The sequence below is a fragment of the Chrysemys picta genome, chromosome 22 (genome assembly GCF_011386835.1).
Source record: "Chrysemys picta bellii isolate R12L10 chromosome 22, ASM1138683v2, whole genome shotgun sequence".
In the NCBI taxonomy this organism is placed as follows: Eukaryota; Metazoa; Chordata; order Testudines; family Emydidae; genus Chrysemys; species Chrysemys picta.
In genome coordinates this window covers 1,427,051-1,451,616 of record NC_088812.1, presented here as the reverse complement: position 1 = coordinate 1,451,616, position 24,566 = coordinate 1,427,051, and the positions used below count along the sequence as shown (strand labels likewise).

Sequence of the window (24,566 nt, the reverse complement as noted above, 5' to 3'; positions counted from 1 at the left end):
TGGTGCAGTTCAGTGACCCGGGTGTTGCCAGCCCCACTGGGGTGCGGCCTGCTCTCAGACCCAGCCCTGGGGAGCAGGGTCCCAGTGGGGAGATCGGTGCTGGGTTCGGCCCCTGAGTGATTCCCAGGTTTAGGGGGCCCAGCCGGTCCGCGCCTGGTGCCGAACATCACCACCAACGCAGCCCAGCACCAGCGTGGAGAGACCGTGGGGACGTCCCCAGACACTGGCAGCAGCAGCAGCAAATCGATGTTATGCTCAGGAGTCGAGGGCACCTGGCTTTGGGGCACATGGTGGAGTCGGCCTGGGGACGGTGAGTCCACTCGAGGGAGCCTGGCGTGGAGGGCAGGGATGAGGAGAGGTCGGGGAATGGGAGCGTGAAGGCGAGAGGAGCGGGATTCAATGAGGGCTGCCAGGTGTCCGGTTTTCGACCAGAATGCCCCATTGAAAAAGGACCCTGGTTGCTCCGGTCGGCACTGCTGACCGGGCTGTTAAAAGTCCAGTCGGCAGCACAGCGGAGCTACTGCCTGCCGTGACACCGCACGGCTCCCGGAAGCAGCAGTATGTCCCCCGCTCCGGTTCCTACGCGTAGTGTGGAGCCGCCAGGGGGCTCCACACGCTGCCCCTGCCCCAGGCGCCGGCTCTGCAGTTCCCATTGGCTGGGAACCGTGGCCAATGGGAGCTGCGGGGATAGCGCCTGTGAACGGAGCAGCATGCAGAGCCACCTGGCCACGCCAGCGTGTAGGTGCCAGAGGGGAGACATAGCGCTACTTCCGGGAGCTGCCTGAGGTAAGCGCTACTCAGAGCCTGCACCCTGACCCCTCCCACACCCCAACCCCCTGTCCCAGCCCTGATCCCCCCTCCCGCCTCCAAACCCCTCAATCCCAACCCGGAGCCCACTCCTGCACTCCAAACTCCTCATCCCTGGCCCCACCCCAGAGCCCACACCCCACAGCCGGAGCCCTCACTCCCACCTGCATCCCAACCCACTGCCTCAGACCGGAGCCCCCTCCCACACCCTGAACTCATTTCTAGCCCCACCCCGAAGCTCACACCCCCAACCGGAGCCCTCACCCCCTCCCGCACCCCAACCCCCTGCCCCAGCCCGGTTAAAATGAGCTAGTGAGTGAGGATGGGGAGAGTGAGCGACAGAGGGAGGGGGGATGGAATGAGCAGGGGGGCGGTGCCTTGGAGATGGGGTGGGGCAGGGGGCGGGGCAAGGGTGTTCGGTGAAAGTTGGCAACTCTAGGTTCGATATGGAGTGGATGGGAAGGGGTCCCTTGTGCAGCGGGGCGTGGGGGAACCCTGATTTAGCACAGACACTGAGCGTTTCTAGGTGGAAGTGTGCGTAAAGGGTTTCTATGTGTCCTGGAGTGTCAGGCCAGAAGGGACCCCAGATTGAGGAGTCTGAGTTCCTGCACTCCACCGTCTGCTAACTCCCACCCAGCGAGTCCGGTATGGGGCCCAAGGACCTGCATTGGGCTACAGCGGCCCAGCCCTCGGGGGACTAACCTGGAACGTGCAGCGGGTGATGGGCACGGAGGAGGTCAGTGCTGGGACCATCTCTTTGTTCTGTGTCTGCACAGCGCATGGGGGCAGGGGCGGCTCCAGGCACCAGCGCAGCAAGCGTGTGCCTGGGGCGGCAAGCCACGGGGGGCGGCCTGCCGGTCGCCGTGAGGGCGGCAGTCAGGCAGCCTTCGGCAGCATGCCTGCGGGAGGTCCGCTGGTCCCGCAGCTTTGGCGGCAATTCGGCAGCGGGTACGCCAAAGCCGCAGGACCGGCAGATCACCCGCAGAAACGCCGCTGAAGCCGCATGACCAGCAGACCTCCTGCAGGTGCGCCACCGAAAGCCACCTGACTTCCGTGCTTGGGGCGGCAAAAAACAGCCGCCCCTGCATGGGGGCCTGGGCTGTGGCTACCATAATACACCTAATAACAATGATAATACAGGCTCTACAGTGTTGGTGCTGAGTTGCGGAGTGTTGTAACACTACAGGGCAGATGGGGCTAGCTGGTTGCCTGTTTTTTACATGGCAGGGTCCTGGGTGCCGGGTTCTGTGCTGGTTCTATTGAGGGTTTGAGGTTCAACTTCCATCTGTGCGTTCTCTCAGCTCTCAGCCTTCTCTCAGAGGTGCTCCTGGCCCATATCTCTCGCTGCTGCGGGCCAGCGGGGCAGAGCTGAACACAGCGCCTTCTCCTAGGGTGGGAGAGGCTCAGGACGCTGCTTGGTGCATGGCAAAACAGGCTAGGATGCTAGAAATGGAGAGGCTGGGATTGGGAACGAGAGAGGGGGGCGCTGGCACGGATCCGGCTCTTGCATAGGGAGGACTGGCTGGCTCAGGGGGCTGGGGGTCACACTCAGAGCCTTGCTGTGTGAAAGGGGTCACCAGTACATACGGCTGAGAACCCCTGCTCTAGATCCAGCGTTGTGCTGTTGTGCAATACTGGCTGTGGACAGCAGGCGTCACACTCCATCAGGCCGAGCTAAGTGCTCTGCTCCTGAGATGAATCTCGGGGTGTATCCACACGGCAGTTCGACAGCCCCTGAGTCCCACTCAGCTGGCGGGAGCCAGTGCCTAGCGCAGTGTAGACAACCTCCGGGGCTCCACAGTCCTCGTTAAGTGCTAATTAAATGTCCAAGGATACTGGGTACACGGATCTAACCTGACCCTGTCCAGGCCTGGGCCAGCTGTGCGCAAGAGACAACGCGACTATCTTGTCATCCCAAATACCCTTAGATTATCTGACATGCGGCCACTTCTGGAGCGGAGATCGGCAGCGGCACACAGCAACAGGGGCAAACGCTTACAAAAACTACTCGGGGTCTTCAGTGTTTGTGCAGGGGCTATCACCCAGCAGGGCTACTCAGAGGGATGCCCAGAACCCTGTTCGTGCGCACCCTGCACTGGTGCAAAGGAGGGGGCTGTGCGCAGGTGTGAACGGCCGTGATGGACAGCTGGACCCCAGGGAAGGAGCCAGCCCCGGGGCCTTTGGACCACTGCCTCCCCACCCACCCCCTCAGAAAGTAGCAGTGCAAATGCCCATGCATCTAGACTGTGTGGGGAATTGGCCTGCTGGGTGGGTGCGCGGGGGAAGGTGAGTGAGGACCCCTAGGAGTGAGAGCCGAGGTGAGCTGTGCGGGGGTGGGGGGTCAGAGGTCAAGTGGGGGCTGCTTTGCTCCACTGTTGTTTGGGGCCTGGGCTTTGTAGGCGGGACAGGGGAACCTCCCATTGCTCCGCTGGGCCTGCACGTGCGCCCTCTGCTGGTGCAGGTGGGGCAGTGCATGCAGAGCCCCTCCCACGCCCCCTGGCCAGGCCTGGAATGCTCCAGATTGTGGGTCCCAGCCCCCAGGCCCATGTGGGCAGGCGGCCAGATTCGGTGCCCTCAGTGGCCTGAGGCTTCCCCCTTGCTGAGCCCCTTGCCCTTGGCGAAACTGCAGCTTCCGCGGACCCCCGGGGCCAGCTTTCCGGCCCATGGGTCTCAGGATTGTGAGACGGAGAGCTGGGAACTGGGGTTCAGCTCCCCCCAGCCCCGGCTGCACAGGCAAAGACGCGGACGCGCCCGCCCGGAGCCAGCGACGGGGCGGGCTGCTGGGGCGAGGAGCTCTCACGCTGCAGCCTGGGCCGTGTTCACACCCATACCCCCGGCCTCACACTCTGTAGCTTTCACATCCGCAGAGCAAACCTCAGGGGCCAGGAGAGATGTGCCGGGCCTTGTTCACACCCACGGCCTCCCACTCTTCTCCACATGGGCACGTGCTCCTTGCACTGCTGAGTGGCTGGCCAGAAATCCTTAGACCCCTCTCCTCCCCCTATCTCCCGCAGGGCCTGTGGCTTTGCTGGCCTGGGGCCCGTAATTCCCCCCCGCCCCCAAGCCGCTCGGTTTAACGCTACCATCCAATTTGAGGTGCTTTAGAAGAGCTGAAATCAGCGTTTTTTGTTTTTCCAAGCCAAAGACCAAAGCCGCACGGGCCTCCCGGCCCCCCCGGCCCAGTGCCTGGCAGGCTGCCCCTGACCTGCATGGGCCGGGAGCTGCTACCCAGCTGTGCCCCCCACCCCTGACCCCAGGGAGGGCTGTGGGTCGAGATTGAGGGGCACCGGGTGGCGGCAGACACGCTGCAGGTCTGGGCAGCATGCGGGAGAGCCTTGCCCATTGCAGAGGCAGTGCTGGAGCCACTGGCGCTCTCGGTCCGGGGGCGCGTGCTCCTCGTTCCCACGAGAAGAAAATCCCCACCGAAACGGCTTGGGGGGGATCTCCTGGGCTGGGAAATCCCCACAGGAACCCCCAGCTCCAAGCCCCCAAACCTCCTTGGTCACCCTCGGGGAAGCTGTAGGATTGGGCTGCTGCAGGTAGGGGCCGTCAGTGTGAGCGCTGCAGTGCGCAGCCAGCAGGGGGCGCACGGGAGCATTAGTCATTCTTTTCCTGTAGGCCCTACAGAAACTATCTCTGCGTTTTTGGGGTTTTCTTCCCAGCAGGTGAGTGCCGGGGGCGTTTGGGGAATGCAGAGGCCCTGCCAGACCCAAAGCATCTCACACGAGGCTACATTGTGGGCCTACAGAATTTGACAGTGAGTTGGCGAGTGGGTTTCGAGCGATAAGAGGAAGCGAATGCTTGACAGAAATCCCTGTGGGGAGGGGAGGGGAGTTTGAATTTTGCATAGCAGCCTGTTGCCTCTGCCGGGAGTTTGTACAGACACGGGCTGGGTTTAGTCATTTTGCTGCAAAAATGCTCACCCACCCCACCCAGTGCAGATCCACCCCGACCCTCCCGGCAGAGCAGATCCCATCAAACCCCCGGGTGGATCCCATCAACCGCCCCCCCTCCCAGGGCAGATCCCATCCCCCCAGGGCAGATCCCCCAGGAAGGGAGGCTGGATGGAATGTTTCTGTTTTTGCCAGGCAGCCCCGGCTCAGGGTCTGCCAGCAAAGGCTTTCCAGCCGAGGGACAGGGAGCGGAGGGCAGCGGGGCTGTGAAGAACCTGCCTTCCCAGGGAGGAGAATGTCTGGGGCCAGTCCTGCAAACCCGTCTGCTTTGCTCTCGTGCCGGAATGTTGCCTCCAGCCGCCCCCCGGAATGAACCTCCGGGGCCAGGGACTGGAATTCATACTGGGCTGGGAATGGCAGAGCTAAGGGGAACCACTCTCCCTCCCCTGAGAGCCTGGAGCTTCCTCCCTCTGCTGGGCAGATGTGTCTCTGAAACCCACAGCCCCCTGCTATTCCAGCCCTGGGATCCCCCCCAGCTCTGCCGGTGCCCCTCACACCCGACCCACAGCCCCCTGCTATTCCAGCCCTGGGATCCCCCCCAGCTCTGCCGGTGCCCCTCACACCCGACCCGCAGCCCCCTGCTATTCCAGCCCTGGGATCCCCCCCAGCTCTACCGGTGCCCCTCACACCTGACCCGCAGCCCCCTGCTCTCCCAGCCCTGCCCCCCCAGCTCTGCCGGTGCCCCTCACTCCCGACCCGCAGCCCCTGCTATTCCAGCCCTGGGCTCCCCCCCAGCTCTGCCGGTGCCCCTCACTCCCGACCCGCAGCCCCCTGCTCTCCCAGCCCTGCCCCCCCAGCTCTGCCGGTGCCCCTCACTCCCGACCCGCAGCCCCTGCTATTCCAGCCCTGGGCTTCCCCCCAGCTCTGCCGGTGCCCCTCACACCCGACCCGCAGCCCCCTGCTCTCCCAGCCCTGCCCCCCCAGCTCTGCCGGTGCCCCTCACTCCCGACCCGCAGCCCCTGCTATTCCAGCCCTGGGATCCCCCCCAGCTCTGCCGGTGCCCCTCACACCCGACCCTCAGCCCCCTGCTATTCCAGCCCTGGGCTCCCCCCCAGCTCTGCCGGTGCCCCTCACACCCGACCCGCAGCCCCCTGCTATTCCAGCCCTGGGATCCCCCCCAGCTCTGCCGGTGCCCCTCACTCCCGACCCGCAGCCCCTGCTATTCCAGCCCTGGGATCCCCCCCAGCTCTGCCGGTGCCCCTCACTCCCGACCCGCAGCCCCCTGCTATTCCCGCCCTGGGCTCCCCCCCAGCTCTGCCGGTGCCCCTCACACCCGACCCTCAGCCCCCTGCTATTCCAGCCCTGGGATCCCCCCCAGCTCTGCCGGTGCCCCTCACACCCGACCCGCAGCCCCCTGCTATTCCAGCCCTGGGATCCCCCCCAGCTCTACCGGTGCCCCTCACACCCAACCCGCAGCCCCCTGCTCTCCCAGCCCTGCCCCCCCCCAGCTCTGCCGGTGCCCCTCACACCCGACCCGCAGCCCCCTGCTATTCCAGCCCTGGGATCCCCCCCAGCTCTGCCGGTGCCCCTCACACCCGACCCGCAGCCCCCTGCTATTCCCGCCCTGGGCTCCCCCCCAGCTCTGCCGGTGCCCCTCACACCCGACCCTCAGCCCCCTGCTATTCCAGCCCTGGGCTCCCCCCCAGCTCTGCCGGTGCCCCTCACACCCGACCCTCAGCCCCCTGCTATTCCAGCCCTGGGCTCCCCCCCAGCTCTGCCGGTGCCCCTCACTCCCGACCCGCAGCCCCTGCTAGCCCAGCCCTGGGCTCCCCCCGAGCTCTACCGGTGCCCCTCACACCCGACCCGCAGCCCCCTGCTCTCCCAGCCCTGCCCCCCCCAGCTCTGCCGGTGCCCCTCACTCCCGACCCGCAGCCCCTGCTATTCCAGCCCTGCCCCCCCCAGCTCTGCCGGTGCCCCTCACTCCCGACCCGCAGCCTCGATAACCCAGCCCTGGGATCCCCCCCAGCTCTGCCGGTGCCCCTCACTCCCGACCCGCAGCCCCCTGCTATTCCAGCCCTGGGATCCCCCCCAGCTCTACCGGTGCCCCTCACACCCAACCCGCAGCCCCCTGCTCTCCCAGCCCTGCCCCCCCCAGCTCTGCCGGTGCCCCTCACTCCCGACCCGCAGCCTCGATAACCCAGCCCTGGGATCCCCCCCAGCTCTGCCGGTGCCCCTCACTCCCGACCCGCAGCCCCTGCTATTCCAGCCCTGGGCTCCCCAAGGTTGTATCTCTGCATCTCAGCTGTCCTGGAAGCTCTCAGATCCCCTTTGCCACAACTTGGCTTTACCCCCTCCCACCTCCTGCTCAGCTTCCAGGTCCCTGTGGGAAGCTGCATTCCTTTGGGACTAGCCTCATCCCCTGCCTTCCCAGAAACCCACAGGGCCTTGGAAGGGGGGCAGCTGGAAGCTGGTCAAGCGGGGGGAGGGGGACTCTCTCCAGGAATCTCTTGGAGCTGCCAAGAGACAAGCCGGGGAAGGCAAAGTGCTAGTTATCACTGGGGCCGCTCGCATTGCCGGGCAACCCGGCCGCAGCAAACAGAGACACGGGCTCTGCTTCCCCAGGCGCCCCACGCAGCCAGGAGACCCTGGGTCCAGAGCCGGGAGCCTGGCAGGCCGGGGGCAAATCCAGGAAGCCCCCTGCACAGGCCCAAGATCTGGGCCCTCATGTCACGCCAGGCGCTGTGGGCACCGCACTGACACGGCCTGGCCTCGCAAAACTCCCCGTCTTACCAGCCGAGGGAAGGAGCCGCAGCCCCGGCTTATGGGGGGAAATGGGACCCAGCGAGAGGCAGCTTGCCCAAAGTCTCCACGGCGGAGCTGGGAACTGACCCAGGTGTCCTAGGCCAGCGCTCTCCGCAGTGGGCCCCCCTCCTTGGAAAGGGCGAATCAGGCCGGCTGCTGCCCCCTGCTGGGGTGCCCCAGCGCCCGTCAGCCGGCCCAGCATGGGCGGGGTTTGCAGGTAGGGGACCCGTGGGAACGCGGCGCTGCTGCTGCAGCGTGGGGCCGGGCAGCTCCGGGACGTGGCGGGACATGCAGCTGCAGGAAGAGGAGCTGGGCCCTGCGGGTGGCAGAGCCCCAGCTGCTCGTGAGCACTGGGAACAGGTGGGGCCGGGGGCAAAGAGAGGCCAGTAGGAGGGTCATTGCCCTCTCTTAGCCAATCAGGATCCCTGGTACCCACCGTTGCCCTCTGGTCCCCCATGCCTCCTAGACCCTGTACTGCTTAGGGGGAGTCTCCTTTAGCTTGGAGGCTGCTCTGTCCCCGCTGGCTAGGACGCTGCCGGCAGCCCGGCGTGTGGGCCATACAGGAGAAGCTGTCGGTTTGTCACCTGTGGGCAGAGGGAAGTGGGTCTGTTTCAGCGACAAGGCGGGTGTGGGGTTAGATGAAGACAGAGGCGGGCGGGAGGGAGTTTTCCACCCAGTTGTGGCAGCGGTAAAGCCCCATTGTGCGTGGAACCCGGGAGGGGGCGAAGGAGCCCGGTGGCTGGGAAATCTGAGCTGCTGGGCGGAGAGAGGGGGGGAAGCTGGGATGCAAGAACCCAGCTGTTCCCCCATAGCCTCCCCCAAGCACCTCTGTGCTCCCCGCTTTACGGACACCCAGCCTGACCAATCCATGCTGTGACGGAGCAGGGAGCAGGGCAGATTTGACCTGGGAATGTTGCAGGGGGGTTGCAGTGGGGATGTGGGACTTCCCTTGAAGGGAGCTACCTGAGCTGTAACCTGAGCCAGGAACGGGGGTGGGGAGAATTAACACCTTCTGCCCGGGAGACTGAACAAAGGAGAGGAGCAGCGGGAGGGGCTGGGAGGTTAGTTTCGGTTGGGGCTGGGTGGTGCAACGCAGGGAACCCCAAGCTGGGGTCTAAGCTCCCTGAACCTCCCAGAGGGACCTAATTGAGGGGGGTCTGGTCGTACCTACACGCTCTGCTTGAGACTGTGTTCCTGTCCTTGAATAAACCTTCTGCTTTACTGGCTGGCTGAGAGTCGCAGTGAATCTCGGGAAGAGGGGTGCAGGGCCCTAACTCCCCCACAATCCGCAACAACTTCTCTCCCCCCTTCGAGACTGAACTGAGCGGGGTCACTCTGACCAGTGACCTGGGGAAGTTCAGGGCTCCCTCTCCGGGACAACGCGTCCGCTATCAGGTTGTCACGTCCCTTCACATGGACCACGTCCATGTCATAATCCTGCAGGAGCAGGCTCCATCTCAGGAGCTTGGCGTTGGCTCCTTTCATCTGGTGCAGCCAGGTCAGGGGAGAGTGGTCGGTGTGCACGGTGAAGTGACGCCCAAAGAGATATGGCTCTAGTTTCTTGAGGGCCCACACCATGGCCAGGCATTCCTTCTCGATGGCCGCGTAGTTCTGCTCCCGGGGTAGTAACTTCTTGCTCAGGTACACGATGGGGTGTCTCTCCCCCTTTTCATCCTCCTGCATTAACACCGCCCCCAGTCCTGTGTCTGAGGCGTCGGTGAACACCATAAAGGGCTTGTCAAAGTCTGGGTTTGCCAGAACTGGGCCACTGACCAGAGCCTCCTTCAGCGCCCGGAGAGCCTCCTGGCACTCCTCGGTCCAGACCACTTTGTCTGGCTTCCCCTTCTTGCACAGCTCAGTGATGGGGGCGGCTATGGCGCTAAAGTGGGGCACGAACCTCCGATAGTACCCTGCCATCCCAATAAAGGCTTGGACCTGCTTTTTGGTTTGAGGAGCGGGCCAGTCTCTGATCACCTCCACTTTGGCTGGTTCCGGCTTTAGGCAGCCGCTTCCCACCCGGTGGCCTAGGTAGGATACCTCAGCCATCCCCACCTTGCACTTCTCCGGTTTTACGGTCAGCCCAGCCTTCTGGAGTCGGTCCAGCACTTGTCTAACCTGGGATATGTGGTCCTCCCAGGTCTGGCTAAAGACACAGATGTCATCGATATACGCCACGGCAAAACTCTCCATCCCCCTCAGTAGCTGATCCACCAGGCGCTGGAAGGTGGCCGGCGCTCCCTTGAGGCCGAAGGGCAGGGTCAGGAACTCATAGAGCCCCAGAGGGGTGACAAAGGCCGATTTCAGCCTGGCATCTGCATCCAGCGGCACTTGCCAATAGCCCTTTGTAAGATCCATGGTGGTAAGGTACCGAGCACCTCCCAGCTTGTCTAGGAGCTCGTCCGGCCTGGGCATGGGGTAGGCATCGGCTACAGTGATGGCATTGAGCTTCCGATAGTCCACACAGAACCGGATCGACCCGTCCTTTTTGGGGACCAGCACCACCGGCGAGGCCCAAGGGCTGGAAGACGGCTGGATCACCCCCAAAGCCAGCATGTCATTGACCTCTCTTTCCAGGTCCTGAGCAGTTTTCCCTGTGGCTCGGAAGGGGGAGCATTTTATAGGTGGGTGCGATCCTGTCTGCACCCGGTGGACAGTCAGATTAGTGCGTCCAGGCTGGTTGGAAAACAGCTGCTGGTACAGATGCAGCACCCCTCCGATCTCAGCTCGCTGGGCAGGGGCTAGCCGATCAGAGAGGGGAATTGCTTCCAGGGGGAAGCCAACTCTTGTCCCAGGGAATAGATCTACTAAAGGGTCATCTCCCTGCCCCTCCCACTGTCCACACACGGCCAACACCATATTCCCCCTGTCATAATATGGCTTCATCATATTCACATGGTACACCCGGTGGTGGTGTGCCCGGTTCGACAGCTCCACCACATAGTTTACCTCGTTTAGTTGCTTGACAACCTTGAAGGGCCCTTCCCAGGCGGCCTGGAGTTTGTTTTTCCTCACGGGGATGAGGACCATCACCTGATCCCCAGTGGCGAAGGCGCGGGCCCGTGCTGTGCGGTCATACCAGACCTTCTGCTTCCTCTGGGCTCTGGCCAGATTCTCCCTGGCCAGGCCCATGAGCTCGGCAAGTCGTTCCCGGAAGGTCAGGACATACTCCACCACCGACTCTCCGTCAGGAGTGGCCTTCCCCTCCCATTCGTCTCTCATCAGGTCGAGGGGCCCCCTTACCCGCCTTCCATATAGCAGTTCGAAAGGCGAAAACCCGGTAGACTCCTGGGGTACCTCCCTGTACGCAAACAGCAGGTGAGGTAAGTACTTGTCCCAGTCCTGCGGGTGCTGATTCATAAATGTTTTCAGCATCATTTTTAGCGTCCCATTGAACCTCTCCACCAGCCCGTTGGATTGGGGGTGATATGCTGAGGCCCAGTTGTGCCGGACCCCACATCTCTCCCACAAGCACCGGAGTAGGGCCGACATGAAGTTGGACCCTTGGTCCGTCAAGACTTCCTTGGGGAACCCCACTCGGCTGAAAATGGTCAGCAGCGCATCCGCCACAGTGTCTGCTTCAATGGACGATAAGGGCACTGCCTCGGGGTAGCGGGTGGCGAAATCTACCACCACCAGGATGTATTTCTTCCCAGACCGGGTCGTCTTGCTGAGAGGTCCCACTATGTCCATGGCCACCTTCTGGAAAGGCTCCTCTATGATGGGCAAAGGTCTCAATGCTGCCTTCCCCTTGTCCCGGGCCTTCCCCACCCTCTGGCAGGGGTCACAGGATCGGCAGTACTGCCGGACGTTGGTGAAGACCCCGGGCCAGTAAAAGTTCTGTAGCAGCCTCTGCCTGGTGCGCCGGATCCCCTGGTGCCCTGCGAGAGGGATGTCATGGGCCAGGTACAGTAGCTTGTGGCGAAACTTCTGGGGAACCACCAGCTGCCTCCTGATCCCCCACGACTCCACTTCCCCCGGGGGAGCCCACTCTCGGTAGAGGAACCCCTTCTCCCACAGGAACCTCTCCTTGCATCCTCTCCTCATGGTCTGTCCCACACTGAGGTCAGCCAGGCCCCTTAGCTTCCGCAGGGAGGGGTCCTTCTGCAACTCGGCCTGGAACTCGGCGGCTGAGGAAGGGATGGGGACCTGCTCCCTCTCGTCGGCTGGGTCGGAAGCCCCAGCCACCCCGCGGCCTGTCCTTGGGTGTTCCCTCCCCACCCGGGAAGGGTTCGGTGCCTCCGGTGGGACATCCTTCCCAAGGTCAGGGCGTAGTGCCCCTCGCCGGCTCTGGCTACGGGTCACGACTAAGGCGGTCTGGGGGCTGCTTGGCCAGTCCTCTAGGTCCCCCCCCATCAACACCTCAGTGGGCAAATGGTGGTGCACTCCCACGTCCTTGGGGCCCTCCTTGGCCCCCCATTTCAGGTGTACCCTCGCTACGGGAACCTTGAATGGGGTCCCGCCCACCCCGGTCAGGGTCAGGAAGGTGTTGGGCACCACCCGATCTGGGGCCACCACCTCGGGCCGGGCCAGTGTCACCTCTGCGCCCGTGTCCCAGTATCCATAAACTTTCTTCCCATCCACCTCCAGGGGAACAAGGCACTCGCTCCGCAGGGACAGCCCCGCGCCAACCCTGTAAACGGAGAACTTTGAATCCGGAGCATCTGGCCCCCCAGAGAAGCTGGCCGGGGGCCCTTCTCTCTCTTGAGCAGTTGATAAGCTGCCAGCCCCTCTTGCGTGGGAAGCCTGCCCCTCGTCCGTCTGGGCCTCTACCAAGTTAACCCGGTGCGGGTTCGGTCTGCTCAGTCTGTCCTTGAGCTTGGGGCACTGGGCCCGAACGTGGCCTCTTCGGCCGCAGTAATAGCAGCTCAGGTCCCGTGGGTCCCCTCGAGCCGGTCGGTTGTCCCTGATGCTGGGCCTTCCCCGTGGGAGGGGATTCCCCATATTCCCCCTTTGGGAGGTCCCAGGGTGACTCTCTCTCTGCATCGCGGCGGGCCTGTTCCTTTGGGGCTCCTCCCTGCCACCCCCTGACCGGCTCTTTACAAACTCATCAGCCAGCTGCCCGGCGTGTCTCGGGTTCTCTGGCTTTCTGTCCACCAACCACAGCCTCAGGTCGGATGGGCACCGCTCATACAGTTGCTCCAGTACCAGCAGTTTAATCAGGTCCTCCTTCGTCTGGGCCCCACCAGCCCACTTGCTGGCGTATCTTTCCATGCGGACGGCTAGTTGCAAATATGAGATCTCAGGGGTTTTATCTTGACCCCGGAACCTTTCCCGGTACATCTCAGGAGTCAGCCCAAACTCTCGTAGCAGGGCCCTTTTGAATAGTTCGTAGTCCCCTTTCTCTGCCTCTCCCAGTTGGCGGTACAATGCCACGGATTTGGGGTCCAGTAAGGGGGTAAGGACCCGGAGTCTGTCCGCGGGATCCACCCGGTGCAGCTCGCAGGCCGTCTCAAAGGCCTCCAGGAAGTCATCCATGTCCTCCCCCTCCTTGTATGGGGCCATGATGCACTTATCAAAGCTCCGTGCAGTCCTGGGTCCCCCCTCACTCACCGCAGCCGGGGGTTCGCTGCCCCTCAGTCTCGCCAGTTCCAGGTCATGCTGACGCTGTCTCTCATTCTCCTGTCTCTGTCTCTCATTCTCCTCCCGTTCACGCTGATGCTGTCTCTCTTCACGCTGATGCTGTCTCTCTTCATGCTGTCTCTGTTGTTCACGATCCTCCAGCTCTCTCAGTTTTAGCTCTTTCTCCCATTCCAGCCAATTCCGCTCCCCGGATGCCGAACGTCGCCGGGAGGCTCCTCTGCTGGCCGGCGAGCTTCGCCGGGGGGACCCCCTGCTGGCCGGGGGGATCACGGCGCCTTCGGTATTTGCTGGGCTCCTCCCCACCCTTCCCCTAGGCATAGGAAGGAGGGGTCTCGGGAAGCCCTCAGCAGCCGGCTGACCACTCCCAGCTGGGACAGACACTGGTGCCTGCGCTGCATTTGCCAGGCTGCTTCCCTGAGACACAGGGATCAGTTCATTCGCGCGATCTTCCGCCTCCAGCTGGGCAATGAGCTGTTCTTTGGTGAGCCTCCCAATGCGCAGCTGCCTCTGCTTGCACAGCTCCACCAGGTCGCTCTTAAGCCGCTTGGCATACATCTTCCTGCTGGCCACTCACCGGCCTGTGTGCTCACAGCTCCCCACAGTTCCCAGGGGGACCCCTAGTGTGCCAGCCCTTCTCGAGGTCACCGCCTCTCTGCCAGGGTCGAGCTGCAGACTCCTCCGCCCCTGGGACCACTCGCTGCGATCCCCCCGGGGGACCCTGTTACTGCAAAAGTCCTTCTCGCTGGTCACACACTCCCAGGGGTAATAACCGTCTCTCTCCCACTCTTCAGCAGGCCTGGTCCCCGTCAATCCCCCTTCGTTTTACTGCTCCCCAGTCACTTACTGCAGGAAGCGCCGTCCACGGGGTGCAGTAGATCCCACCGCTGCCACCAGTTGTTGCGGATTGTGGGGGAGTTAGGGCCCTGCACCCCTCTTCCCGAGATTCACTGCGACTCTCAGCCAGCCAGTAAAGCAGAAGGTTTATTCAAGGACAGGAACACAGTCTCAAGCAGAGCGTGTAGGTACGACCAGACCCCCCTCAATTAGGTCCCTCTGGGAGGTTCAGGGAGCTTAGACCCCAGCTTGGGGTTCCCTGCGTTGCACCACCCAGCCCCAACCGAAACTAACCTCCCAGCCCCTCCCGCTGCTCCTCTCCTTTGTTCAGTCTCCCGGGCAGAAGGTGTTAATTCTCCCCACCCCCGTTCCTGGCTCAGGTTACAGCTCAGGTAGCTCCCTTCAAGGGAAGTCCCACATCCCCACTGCAACCCCCCTGCAACATTCCCAGGTCAAATCTGCCCTGCTCCCTGCTCCGTCACATCTGCCCATCCCTGCTCCCGGGCGCCCTCTCAGCCAGTGAAACGAGAGCTGGCTCACCTGCCCCCAACCCACCCCACCTTCCCCTGCTCCCTGTCTCCAGGGAGATGGGGGGTTATCAGGACTCAGACTGGGGGTGAAGCAGGGTCCCCCTCTCCCCACTGCCCCATGGCCTCAGCTCTTGTTTAAAGATAAAACACGCCAGCCCCCTCTGCCCCATGGAGACTGGCATTGATCTGAACCCACTGGTGTTGATAAACTGAGGGAATCTGTCTAGTGTTTAGAATGGGATACTGGGAGCCAGGACTCCTGGGTTCTATCCCTGGCTCTGGGAGGGAAGTGGGGTCCGTGGCTAGAGCAGGGGATACTCAGAGCCAGGACTCCTGGGTTCTGTTTCCCAAGCAGTCACACTCTACCTGTGCACCGCAGGGCTCGCAACAGGATGACTTGCCCCCCGACATACCAGGCAGTGCCCGTGCCATGCAGTTCCCCTAGGGGATTGCCCCAGGGTGAGTATCTTTAATGTCAGCAGGCCATCGGCCTCTGGCAATAGCGACGGGAACCTTTGTAATAGGACCCTGAGTTTGCCGAGAGCCTGAACCAACATTGCTCTGCAAACTTCGCTGGCCTCAGCCAGGGCGGGGCCCAGACCCCTGCGGAGAATTGATTGACAGGGCAGCATTGTTAACGCTTTCCCTGCCAATTAAAGCAGATGGGAAGTGGGCGGAGCAACACATGAGATTGGGCCAATTGGCTGTGGCTGACACCAGGAGTGGGTGGGGCCTGGGAGATTGCTAGGGAAGCTAGAGCCTGAGGTGATCCTCCCAAGATCATCTCAATCTGCCTTGATTGTGCCTTTAGAGTGGGTGGAGTTTACTGTGTGGGCGGAGCCTGTGATGCCAGTACCCTACCAGGACCCCCCCTTTCTCTGAGAAACCTGACGCCTCCGCGCAGAGCAGAGCTGGGAAAGTCACCGAGCGGGCACGCACCCCCTCACCCGGGCAAGGCCTGGTTTGGGGGTGGGGGCATCCCTGCCCTTTCCCACCGCCTGACTCATCTGGGTTATCAGCCACATCCCACCAGCCCCCTCCTTCCTGCCCAGCCTGGGAGCTGGAACCTCTGCCAGAGGCAGACGGCTGCGGCCGCTGATAACTCCTTATCGCCCGCCAGCTGCAGGGCCTGGGAGCCGGCATTGCCAGATGTGGGGCCCACATTTCGGGGCCAGCCGGGGGGCCCAACATGCAGCGTTGGAGCTGTAGCAGGGGGAAGCAGGGAGGAGATATTCCTGGGGGTTGGCTGGGCAGGCCTGGAGCATGGCTCCGTGCACATCCACTGAGCAGGCGATCCAGGGGGAGCATCTACCCTGCCAGTGCCAAGCACCTCTGACCCCGGAGAGGACCCCCGGTTCCTGGCCCCATGCAGGGCTACCGGCTCCGGGGTGGGGTCACCTCTCCCTGTGCACACAGGGCCGGGCTGCGGGACAGCATGAGGGTTTGGGGAACAGGGGGCTGAGATCCAACCCCCCCCCCCAGCGATTCACAGGGCCGGGCTGCGGGACAGCCTGAGGGTTTGGGGGGCAGGGGGCTGGGATCCAGTCCCCATCCCCCCGGCGATTCACAGGGCCGGGCTGCGGGACAGTGTGAGGGTTTCAGGGGCAGGGGGCTGGGATCCAGTCCCCACCCCCCCGGCGATTCAGAGGGCCGGGCTGCGGGACAGCGTGAGGGTTTGGGGGACAGGGGGCTGGGATCCAGTCCCCACCCCCCCGACGATTCACAGGGCCGGGCTGCGGGATAGCATGGGGGTTTGGGGGGCAGGGGGCTGGGATCCAATCCCCCCGCGTCGATTCACAGGGCCGGGCTGCGGGACAGTGTGAGGGTTTCGGGGGCAGGGGGCTGGGATCCAATCCCCACCCCCCAGCAGTTCACAGGCCCAAGCTGCATCATCCAGAATGTTGTGCCCCTGCCCTGCCCCACATGTGCAGGGGGGCGACGCTGCTGCCATGAACAGGGACGTCCCCCAGGGTGAGGCCCCCAAACCCGTGTCACACGCAGGCTCCGAAACAGCCCGTACACACCCACGGTTTCAGGTCTGCAGGGTCCAACCCAGGGGCCTTCCCGGCCTTCTCAGCCCCAGTCCTCTCCCCACGCACAGCTCCAACTCCCAGCCAGGAGCCCAGCTTCCCTGGGTATTCTGGGGGGGAGGGGACCCAGGTGTCCGGGGAAGCAGAGGAAGCCGGAAGCTGTGCTGGAGCCCAGCAAGGGTCCCAGCTGCCTGTGGGTCACGGGGGCCTGAGCCAGCCTTAAACTCCAGAGCCATGTATGGACGCCCCAGCTTGCCAATCCTGCATCTCGTTGGCTCGGCACCTGTCCCAGTGGGAGGAGCCTGTGCAAAGCCTGGGCCCCGCCTCCTGCTCAGGTAGTTGATTTGAGGCTTCCGGGTGTATTGCTTGGCTGCTCCCCTCTCCCGCCTGGTGGGGGGCGGGGCTCTGCGCAGTGTGGGGGTCAATGGCTTGGTGCCCCCTGTTCCCATGGCCCTGGGCAGGGGTCTGGCCAAGGGCCCCGTTCCGGCAGTGCCAAGGCCTGGTGGGTTTGGGGAGCTGGCTCCTGCTGTGTCCCTGGGGGGCCACCCGCTGTCCTGACCCAGCCCCATGCCAAGCACAGAGCTCCCCCTCTCTAGTGTGCCGAGGGAATGGGGCTATGCGTAGAGCAGGGGGCTGGGGGCCAGGACTCCTGGGGTCTCTCCCCAGCTCTGGAAGGGGAGTGGGGGCTGGTGGGTTAGAGCAGGGGGCTGGGAGCCAGGACTCCTGGGTTCTAAACCCAGCTTAGGGAAGGGAGTGGTGTCTAGTGGTTAGTGCAGGGGGGGCTCTGAGTCAGGACTTGTGGGTTCTGTTCCTGCCTATGCCACTGTGTGACCATGAGTGAGTCACTTAGCTGCTCTGTGCCTCAGTTTCCCCTCTGTGAAATGGGGACAATCCCTGTTCTAACCTGGGGACAGTGCCTCAGCGACCATCTGTATCCAAAGGCTCAGAGCTGGACCCCCCCGTTCTGTTCATTCTCCCGGGAACAGCCAGCCTCTGCCTTGGAGATTCCCTGAAAGGGGTGGGGGCGGGTCTTGCCTTGGGGGTGTCCTCTGGAGCAGCTGGCACCCCCCCGTCTGTGCCCACACCACAGGGCCTGTGCGTCAGCACTGTGGACAGCCCAACTGCATCCTCCCCCTGCCCTCTCACCCCACGAGGCTGCCTTGGCTCCTAACAGGGCCGGCCCACAACGTTTTGGCACCTGAGGCGGGGAGCTCAAATGACGCCCCCATGCCCCCACGCTTGGGCAAAACTTTGAAAGGTCTCGATTCTGCCTTCTTCCTGTTCTACTCCTCTCACGGTCCTGCTCTGCTACCTACCCCAGTAAAGGAGAACTAACAACTGAAAATACCTTGTTCAAAAAATTTTTAAGTAACACTTAATATTCAAACGCCTGAACAGCAAATGTAACTTTTCTTGTCTGCATAGTAAACACTGGGATTTTTATCTGTTTGAATAATCAAAGTGGTGCTTTCCATGCCTTTTGGTTGCAGAGATTTGAACTGCTTCCTGAAAGTTCACAGTCTGGGCCAGCTCATGCTCTATTGAGATGGTTGCAAGGCCTTGTCATTGTGGAGCATAGATGTGTTTTCATAGAATCATAGACGATTAGGGTTGGAAGGGACCTCAGGAGGTATCTAGTCCAACCCCCTGCTCAAAGCCACTTAGGGATCTGGGGGAAAATCAGTACTTGGTCCTGCTAGTGAAGGCAGGGGGCTGGACTTGATGACCTTTCAAGGTCCCTTCCAGTTCTAGGAGATAGGATATCTCCATTAATTATTATATTTATTAGGACCAATCCCCAGACAGATTTTTGCCCCAGATCCCTAAATGGCCCCCTCAAGGATTGAGAACTCACAAGCCTGGGTTTAGCAGGCCAATGCTCAAACCACTGAGCTATCTCTTCCCCAAAGTTTTTATTAACTTCAGCTTAGAGAAGCTGCGTTCTCCACTGGCAACTGTTACAGGAAATGTTAGAAGTATGCGCAGAGCAACAAAAGCATTTGGAAAGAGGGAAGTCATCTTATTTGTGCACATATAGTCCAGAACAGCCTTTGGAGTTGAGCCTGCTGAAATGTATCTTGAAAGGGCTTTCAGTTCATCACCTAAATCACTCGCATTAATATCGCGCATGTCATCATGTGTCAACACTGTCTCTAGTGCCCTGCATTGCTGGTGTAGGTCTTCTTCAGGTATAGTGAGGAGTTTTGGAATATCATATACAACATCCCAAATATACTGCTGTGTTCCTTGAGCAGCATGAAACGTTCTTCAACTGACTGTATTGCACAATCTAGCACCTGGTTAAAGAATTCAACTTTGAATTGTTGCTTGGGGTCTCTTATGGGATTATCCCGTGCCTCGTAATCAAAATGTCTTCTTCTTCGGTGACTCTTGTATTCTTGAATGGGTGGGAAAATAGCTTCAGTGTGAAGTTTCTCTGCCAACTTCTGTGCACTCTTCAGAACGTTTTGAAATCCCTCATCTGACTGGTAAGACTGTAGGTATGACTTTGCTTTGTCCAGTCGTTCCATTGTTCCAGATATATCAAGGTCAACACCGACCTTGGAGTCTCTTGCTTACAACATTTCTTTCAAACAGTAGGTCATGCCACAACACTACGCCACACAGAAATTTGAGGTTATGTATATTTCTGGCGATTCCATTTCCCTTTGCCTCTGTTCTCCCACAAACAGTTCCTGTCATAGCATTATCCTCCATAATGGCAACTATGGCATCGTCTATCTTCCCAACTTGGTGTTTGATCGGCTTTATCGCCTCCACTCGACTTTCCCACTGTGTGGCACTCACTGTGAGAGGATGTTCCCTGATGTTGCTTCAAAATTTGCCATCGATGAGTGGATGCAGAGAAAAATACACAGATGCTTTGAATTACTTTAAAAAATTCAGCAGCCTCACTAGAAGCTGATGCTGCATCACTGACCATCAAGTTCAATGAATGAGAACTGCATGGGACAAAAATAGCTCAAGGGTTTAACTCTCGGATCCGTGTCTGCACTGCTCTGTTCCTTCCTCTCATGCTGGCACCATTATCGTAACCCTGACCTCTCATGTCAGCTATCGCAGTTCCCCTTTTTAAGAAGCACATTTGTCATACCAGCTCCTGTAGTATCATCAATGTCAATAAATTCTAGAAAATGCTCTCTGACAGTCACCATTGCAGGGACATTTTCACTAGGTTCTGTTGTTACAAAACGCCCCATTAAAGTCATTTGTTCCTTACGGCTGATGTCAGGTGTGCAGTCCCGAATAACAGAGTAATATCTTGCTGGCTTCAGATCTGCCACGATCTTCTGTTAGAGTTTTGTTACCAGTAACTGTATGATCTCATTTTGAATTGTTTTTCCGAGGTAGTGGTATGTGAACATTTCTTGGGTGGTGACTCTTCTTAGTTGTTCCTGGAGTACAGCATTAAACTCAGCCATCAGCTCCACAATTTTAAGGAAGTTTCCATAGTTTGGCACATGCAGCAGATCGGAAGTGCCACGCAGTGCTAGGTTTTGGGTAGCAAGCATTCTCACGATGGCAATGAGCCTTTTCAGAACATTTTGCCAGTAAAGAGACTCTGATGTAATCTTCTCTTGGTGCCGATCATCTATGGTGGCCTTTAACCTTAGTCTCATCTCAAGCTCTTTCCACCTATGGAATGCTCTCTGGTGATTTGCTGCCTTCTCACGGCATGCCAGATTTCGAGCCAGATTTTTCCAGTCCTTTGTTCCTGTAGAACCCAATGTGGCTGGAACATTAGACTGGAAGAGTTGGCAACAAAAACAGTCTGCAGCATTCTGGGTTTTTGAGTACATAAGCCACGGCCTCTCCAAGTTGTCACCATTGGGGATTTCACGCCAGTAACGAGTTGGGTGGAAACTTCTATTTTCATTGTCTTTGGGGAACATGAAGCACAGCACTCCACCATCTCTGTGCATCTCGAGCAGAGAGAATACATATGCACCAGCAGCAGACACAATTTTCTACACTCTGGGCCCTAGTGGTGCTCCCCAACCCCTCCCCCCCCCGCAGTCTGGCACCTGAGGCGGCCGCCTCAGTTTGCCTCATGGTAAGGCCAGCCCTGCTCCTAGAGTCCCAGCACAGCTTCCTGCCAGCCCCCCCCCCACACTGGGGAGCAGCAGTCCAGATGCTCCTTGCCCGGCAGCCCGGCGGCTCCTGGATAATAACCAGACATGACGCCTGCCCAGGCCTCTTAAGGAGATAATCTGCTGGGTGAAGGGCTCCTAAACAGAACCCAGGAGTCCGGGCTCAAAGCCCCTGCCACGCACACCACGAAACCCCAATCCCTTGTCAGAGCCTGGACTCCAATTCCTCATCAGAGCCTGGGTCGGAACCCAGGAGTCCTGTGTGATGAAGTGGGGGATTTTCTTGTTTGTTTTCTCGTGAGTCCGTGACATCCTGGCTCCCAGCCTCCCCGCTCTCACCACGAGACCCCAATCCCTCATCAGAGCCTGGGACAAAACCCAGGAGTCCTGGCTCCCAGCCCCCCTGCTCTCACCACGAGACCCCACTCCATCGTCAGCACCTAAGACGGAACCCAGGAGTCCTGGCTCCCAGCCCCCCTGCTCTCACCACGAGACCCCAATCCCTCATCAAAGCCTGGGACGGAACCCAGGAGTCCTGGCTCCCAGGCCCCCCCGCTCTCACCACGAGACCCCAATCCCTCATCAAAGCCTGGGACAAAACCCAGCCCCTCCGCTCTCACCACAAGACCCCAATCCCTCATCAGAGCCTGGGACAAAACCCAGGAGTCCTGCCTCCCAGGCCCCCCCGCTCTCACCACAAGACCCCAATCCTTCGTCAGAGCCTGGGACGGAACCCAGGAGTCCTGGCTCCCAGGCCCCTGCGTGCTCTGACCCCTGGGACGAGGTTTTTGGGAGCACCCCCTCTCCTTGCTGACGAATGGGCTTCCTGTGTTTCTTCCTCCGCTTCTTGGGAAGACACGAACCGTTTATAAACTGTCCGAAGCCTGAACTTCTCTCCAGATCCCAGTGGGGGAGGGGCCCTGGGATTTCTGCTGGGGGGGAGCGATGTTGGGGGGGGGCTGGTGTGTCATCAGCCTCGCTCTTCATTTCCTGAAAAGAAGGCGAGTTTTGTACCCAAGCTTACACCTCCCCGAGAACCACCCCCCACTTCCCCCGTCCAGCCAGCCGCAGCCCTGCACCGGGGGAGGTGTGAAATTGCCTTCCCAGCGCAGTAGAGAGCTGCAGAGGCAGGCTGGCTTTCCCACTGTTAACCTCAGGCCCAGCCCAGCTCTGCACCCCAGCCCTGCACCCCAGCCCCAGCACACGCTGCAGGGCTGAGCACGGGCGCTTCACGCCCAGGTGCTTGCAGCTGCTGGAACCCGCTGGCCACCTCGTGTCCTCACGTACCTTGGCACGGAGCCTTCTGAAACACTAGGGGTTAGCACGGGCCTTCGCCTGCCCTGCCCTTGGCGATGCAGAACAACTTGGGGCCTGGCGGACCCTTCCCCGAGGGGCAGGAGCCAGGGCACTCCCGGGGGCCGGGGGCATGGCTCCCTCCCCCCTCCAAACCCTACCATAATAACCCCCTCTGCTGCACACACACTCCTCCCCCAGGCAGAGGGGGGCAGTTCTCGCCAGCGCTCTTCAGACACACAGCACTAGGTGTGATGAAGTGGGGGATTTTCTTGTTTTCTGTGGGGTTTCAATGGTTTGCATGCGGAGGGGGTGGGACTCAAGTTCCCTGGATGTTACTGATTTAACGAGGTGAGGGGAGAGGGAGTGTGTTTTGCAGAGGACCGGAGAGAGGACTTGGGGACCCAGCCGATGGCCGGGAGGATGGAGACCCCAGCGACTGGGGACCTGAGGACCTGGAGACTCAGCTCAGGAGTTGCAGCCGGTTCTGACCAGGGGGAGGACAATGGGCTGCAGAGTGAGGACCCAGTGACCTGACCAGCCAGTTCCAGCCAGAGGACAGAAGCGAGGAGAGGAGGCCCCGGTTTACAACCCTGTTTACCTGGAGAGAAGACAATGGACGGAGGCGGGGCCTGGGGCCGGGGATCTCAGATGCCCAGCTGGGAAGCAAGGGGGGCTCGGGGCTGGAGAGGGGGGGCAGGCAGAGCCCACCTGGATGCAGAGGGACTGGGATGTGCTGGGCTGAGGGAGGCCAGGCCTGAGGGCCTGAGAGTTTCCTGCGCTGTGTTCGACTCTCAATAAACCCTCCTGTTTTATGCTGGCTGAGAGTCACTCCGGTCTAGAGAACAGGGTTGCGTCAACCCCTTGGGGGTGGAGGCCCAGGGGGTTGAGAGCGAGTGGACTCCCTGAGGGAGCCCATGGCGAGAGACAGACGTGCTAAGGCTCAGAGAGGTGCAGCTCCAGGAGGTGGAGGGGCCTGACCCCGAGAGAGAGTGGACCCCCAAGAAGGGCTGTCGCACTGAAAGGGGATCCCCCCCACGGACCGCATGGGGCCAAGCGTGGGCACGATCTGTGAGTCCGTGACACCAAGCGCTTTGCAAAGGAAGTTGGTATTGTTTTAAAGAAGGCGGAAACTGAAGCAGCGAGTGGGGGAAGGGACTTGCCCAAGGTCACCCAGCAGGCCAGTGGCAGAGGCAGGAAGTGAACCCAGGTGTCCTGAGTCCCAACTTGTATCCGCCAGGCTGCGCTGCCTCTGCTCCAGAATGAGAGAGAGAGAGAGACCCATGTGACAGATGTTGCTCACATCCCCTGCTGCCCTGCGGGCAGGTGCCCAGATCTCAGGGTGGCGAGGGCATGGGAAGACCCTTTGGGCCGAGCAGTTAGCTGTGGGGTTGGCTAGGAGGAGAGGTGGATGCCAGGAGCCAGGTCGGTGCTTGGTGGGATTTTGTTTATTTACAGAGAACGTGCCCAGAGTCCTGGTTCCCTGGGCACCGGGGATACAAACAGCAGCGGGCAGTTCCCTTGCTCCGAAATCCCCGCATCTGCTCTTGCAGCGGGCTCTGTGCTCAGCCCGCACCGTCTCTCGGCTTCCTCTCAGAGCCACACTCGCAGCTCCTCTCCTGCCATCTCCCTCCAGCACCCGCAGGCTGCAATCCCAGCCTTGCGACTGGGACACCTCGCAGCCCCCAGGGCTCCGCTCTGAGCTGCCACGTGCCTTGGGCGGTCCCTCCGTGTCTGGAGCTGGCTCATCTGCACGATGGGGGCTTCATTGCTCCTTCCAGTGGTGTCTGATGGAGGGCACTTGGCACAGCCTGTGGCTTTGGGCTTGTCTGCTCATGGCGTTGCTTCTGACAACCTCCATTTGTGGCTGCACTTATTCCAGAACAAGGGTGCCGTGTTCCTAGCTCGGCTGGGCTGGAAGGGGCCTCAAGCCCAGCCTCCGACGCTGAGGCAGGACCAAGCAGCCCTACCCCCTCCCTGATTTCGTGGCCTTCCTGTTAGGAGCACGCATGCAGGAAGTGAACCAAGAATAGCCGCTGAGATTTAAATTCACACCCTATTTTAATCCAGGGGAACGTTGGAGTGTAGACAAGCCCATCCATGACAGTCTGTGGATTGAAGACTCAGCCACTGGCAACTTCCAGCTCCGCAGTGCGGGAGACTAGCCCAGCGCTGGGTCCTGCCAGCCGCCCTGGAGGGCCATGGACAAGCCAGCAGCTTGGGGGCGGTGCCCAGGGGTGAGCGGGGAAGAGGTTCCCCAGCAGGTTAGTTGGAATAACCCCCAAGTGCCCTGGCTGCCTGTCCAGTGCCAGACCTGCTGCCTCTCAGGCCCGGGGGCTTCTTTGCCATGGGTCCAGATGTTGAAAATGTCGTCGATGTAGCGCAGGTAGAGGCGAGGCGCCAGGGGACGAGAGTCGAGGGAGCGTTGTTGCTGTTGCTGTTGCCCCGATCTCTCAGAGACAAACACCCCCAGGGTCTCTATCAAGTGTTCTTAAAACTACAATACCCACCTGGGGAAGTGAGGAAACATTGACCAAGCGAGACGGGTACCCAGAAGTCACCTACTACAGGACAGGCCCAACAAGGAAAATAACAGACCACCACTGGCCATCACGTACAGCCCCCAGCTAAAACCTCTCCACTGCAGAGGGAGGGATAGTTCAATAGTTTGTGCATTGGCCTCCT

At 60.9% G+C, this 24,566-nt stretch overlaps 1 protein-coding gene across 1 annotated transcript in view; it reads right to left on the bottom strand.

Moving 5' to 3' along the window:
- Positions 1–2,858: 2,858 nt before the first annotated feature.
- Positions 2,859–24,566, bottom strand: part of SPC24 (SPC24 component of NDC80 kinetochore complex) — a 63,019-nt gene continuing 41,311 nt past the window's right edge. Inside the window, exon 6 of the mRNA XM_065576458.1 lies at positions 2,859–2,950. Coding sequence (XP_065432530.1) covers positions 2,859–2,950 — 92 coding nt within the window. The remainder of the gene's footprint in view (positions 2,951–24,566) is intronic.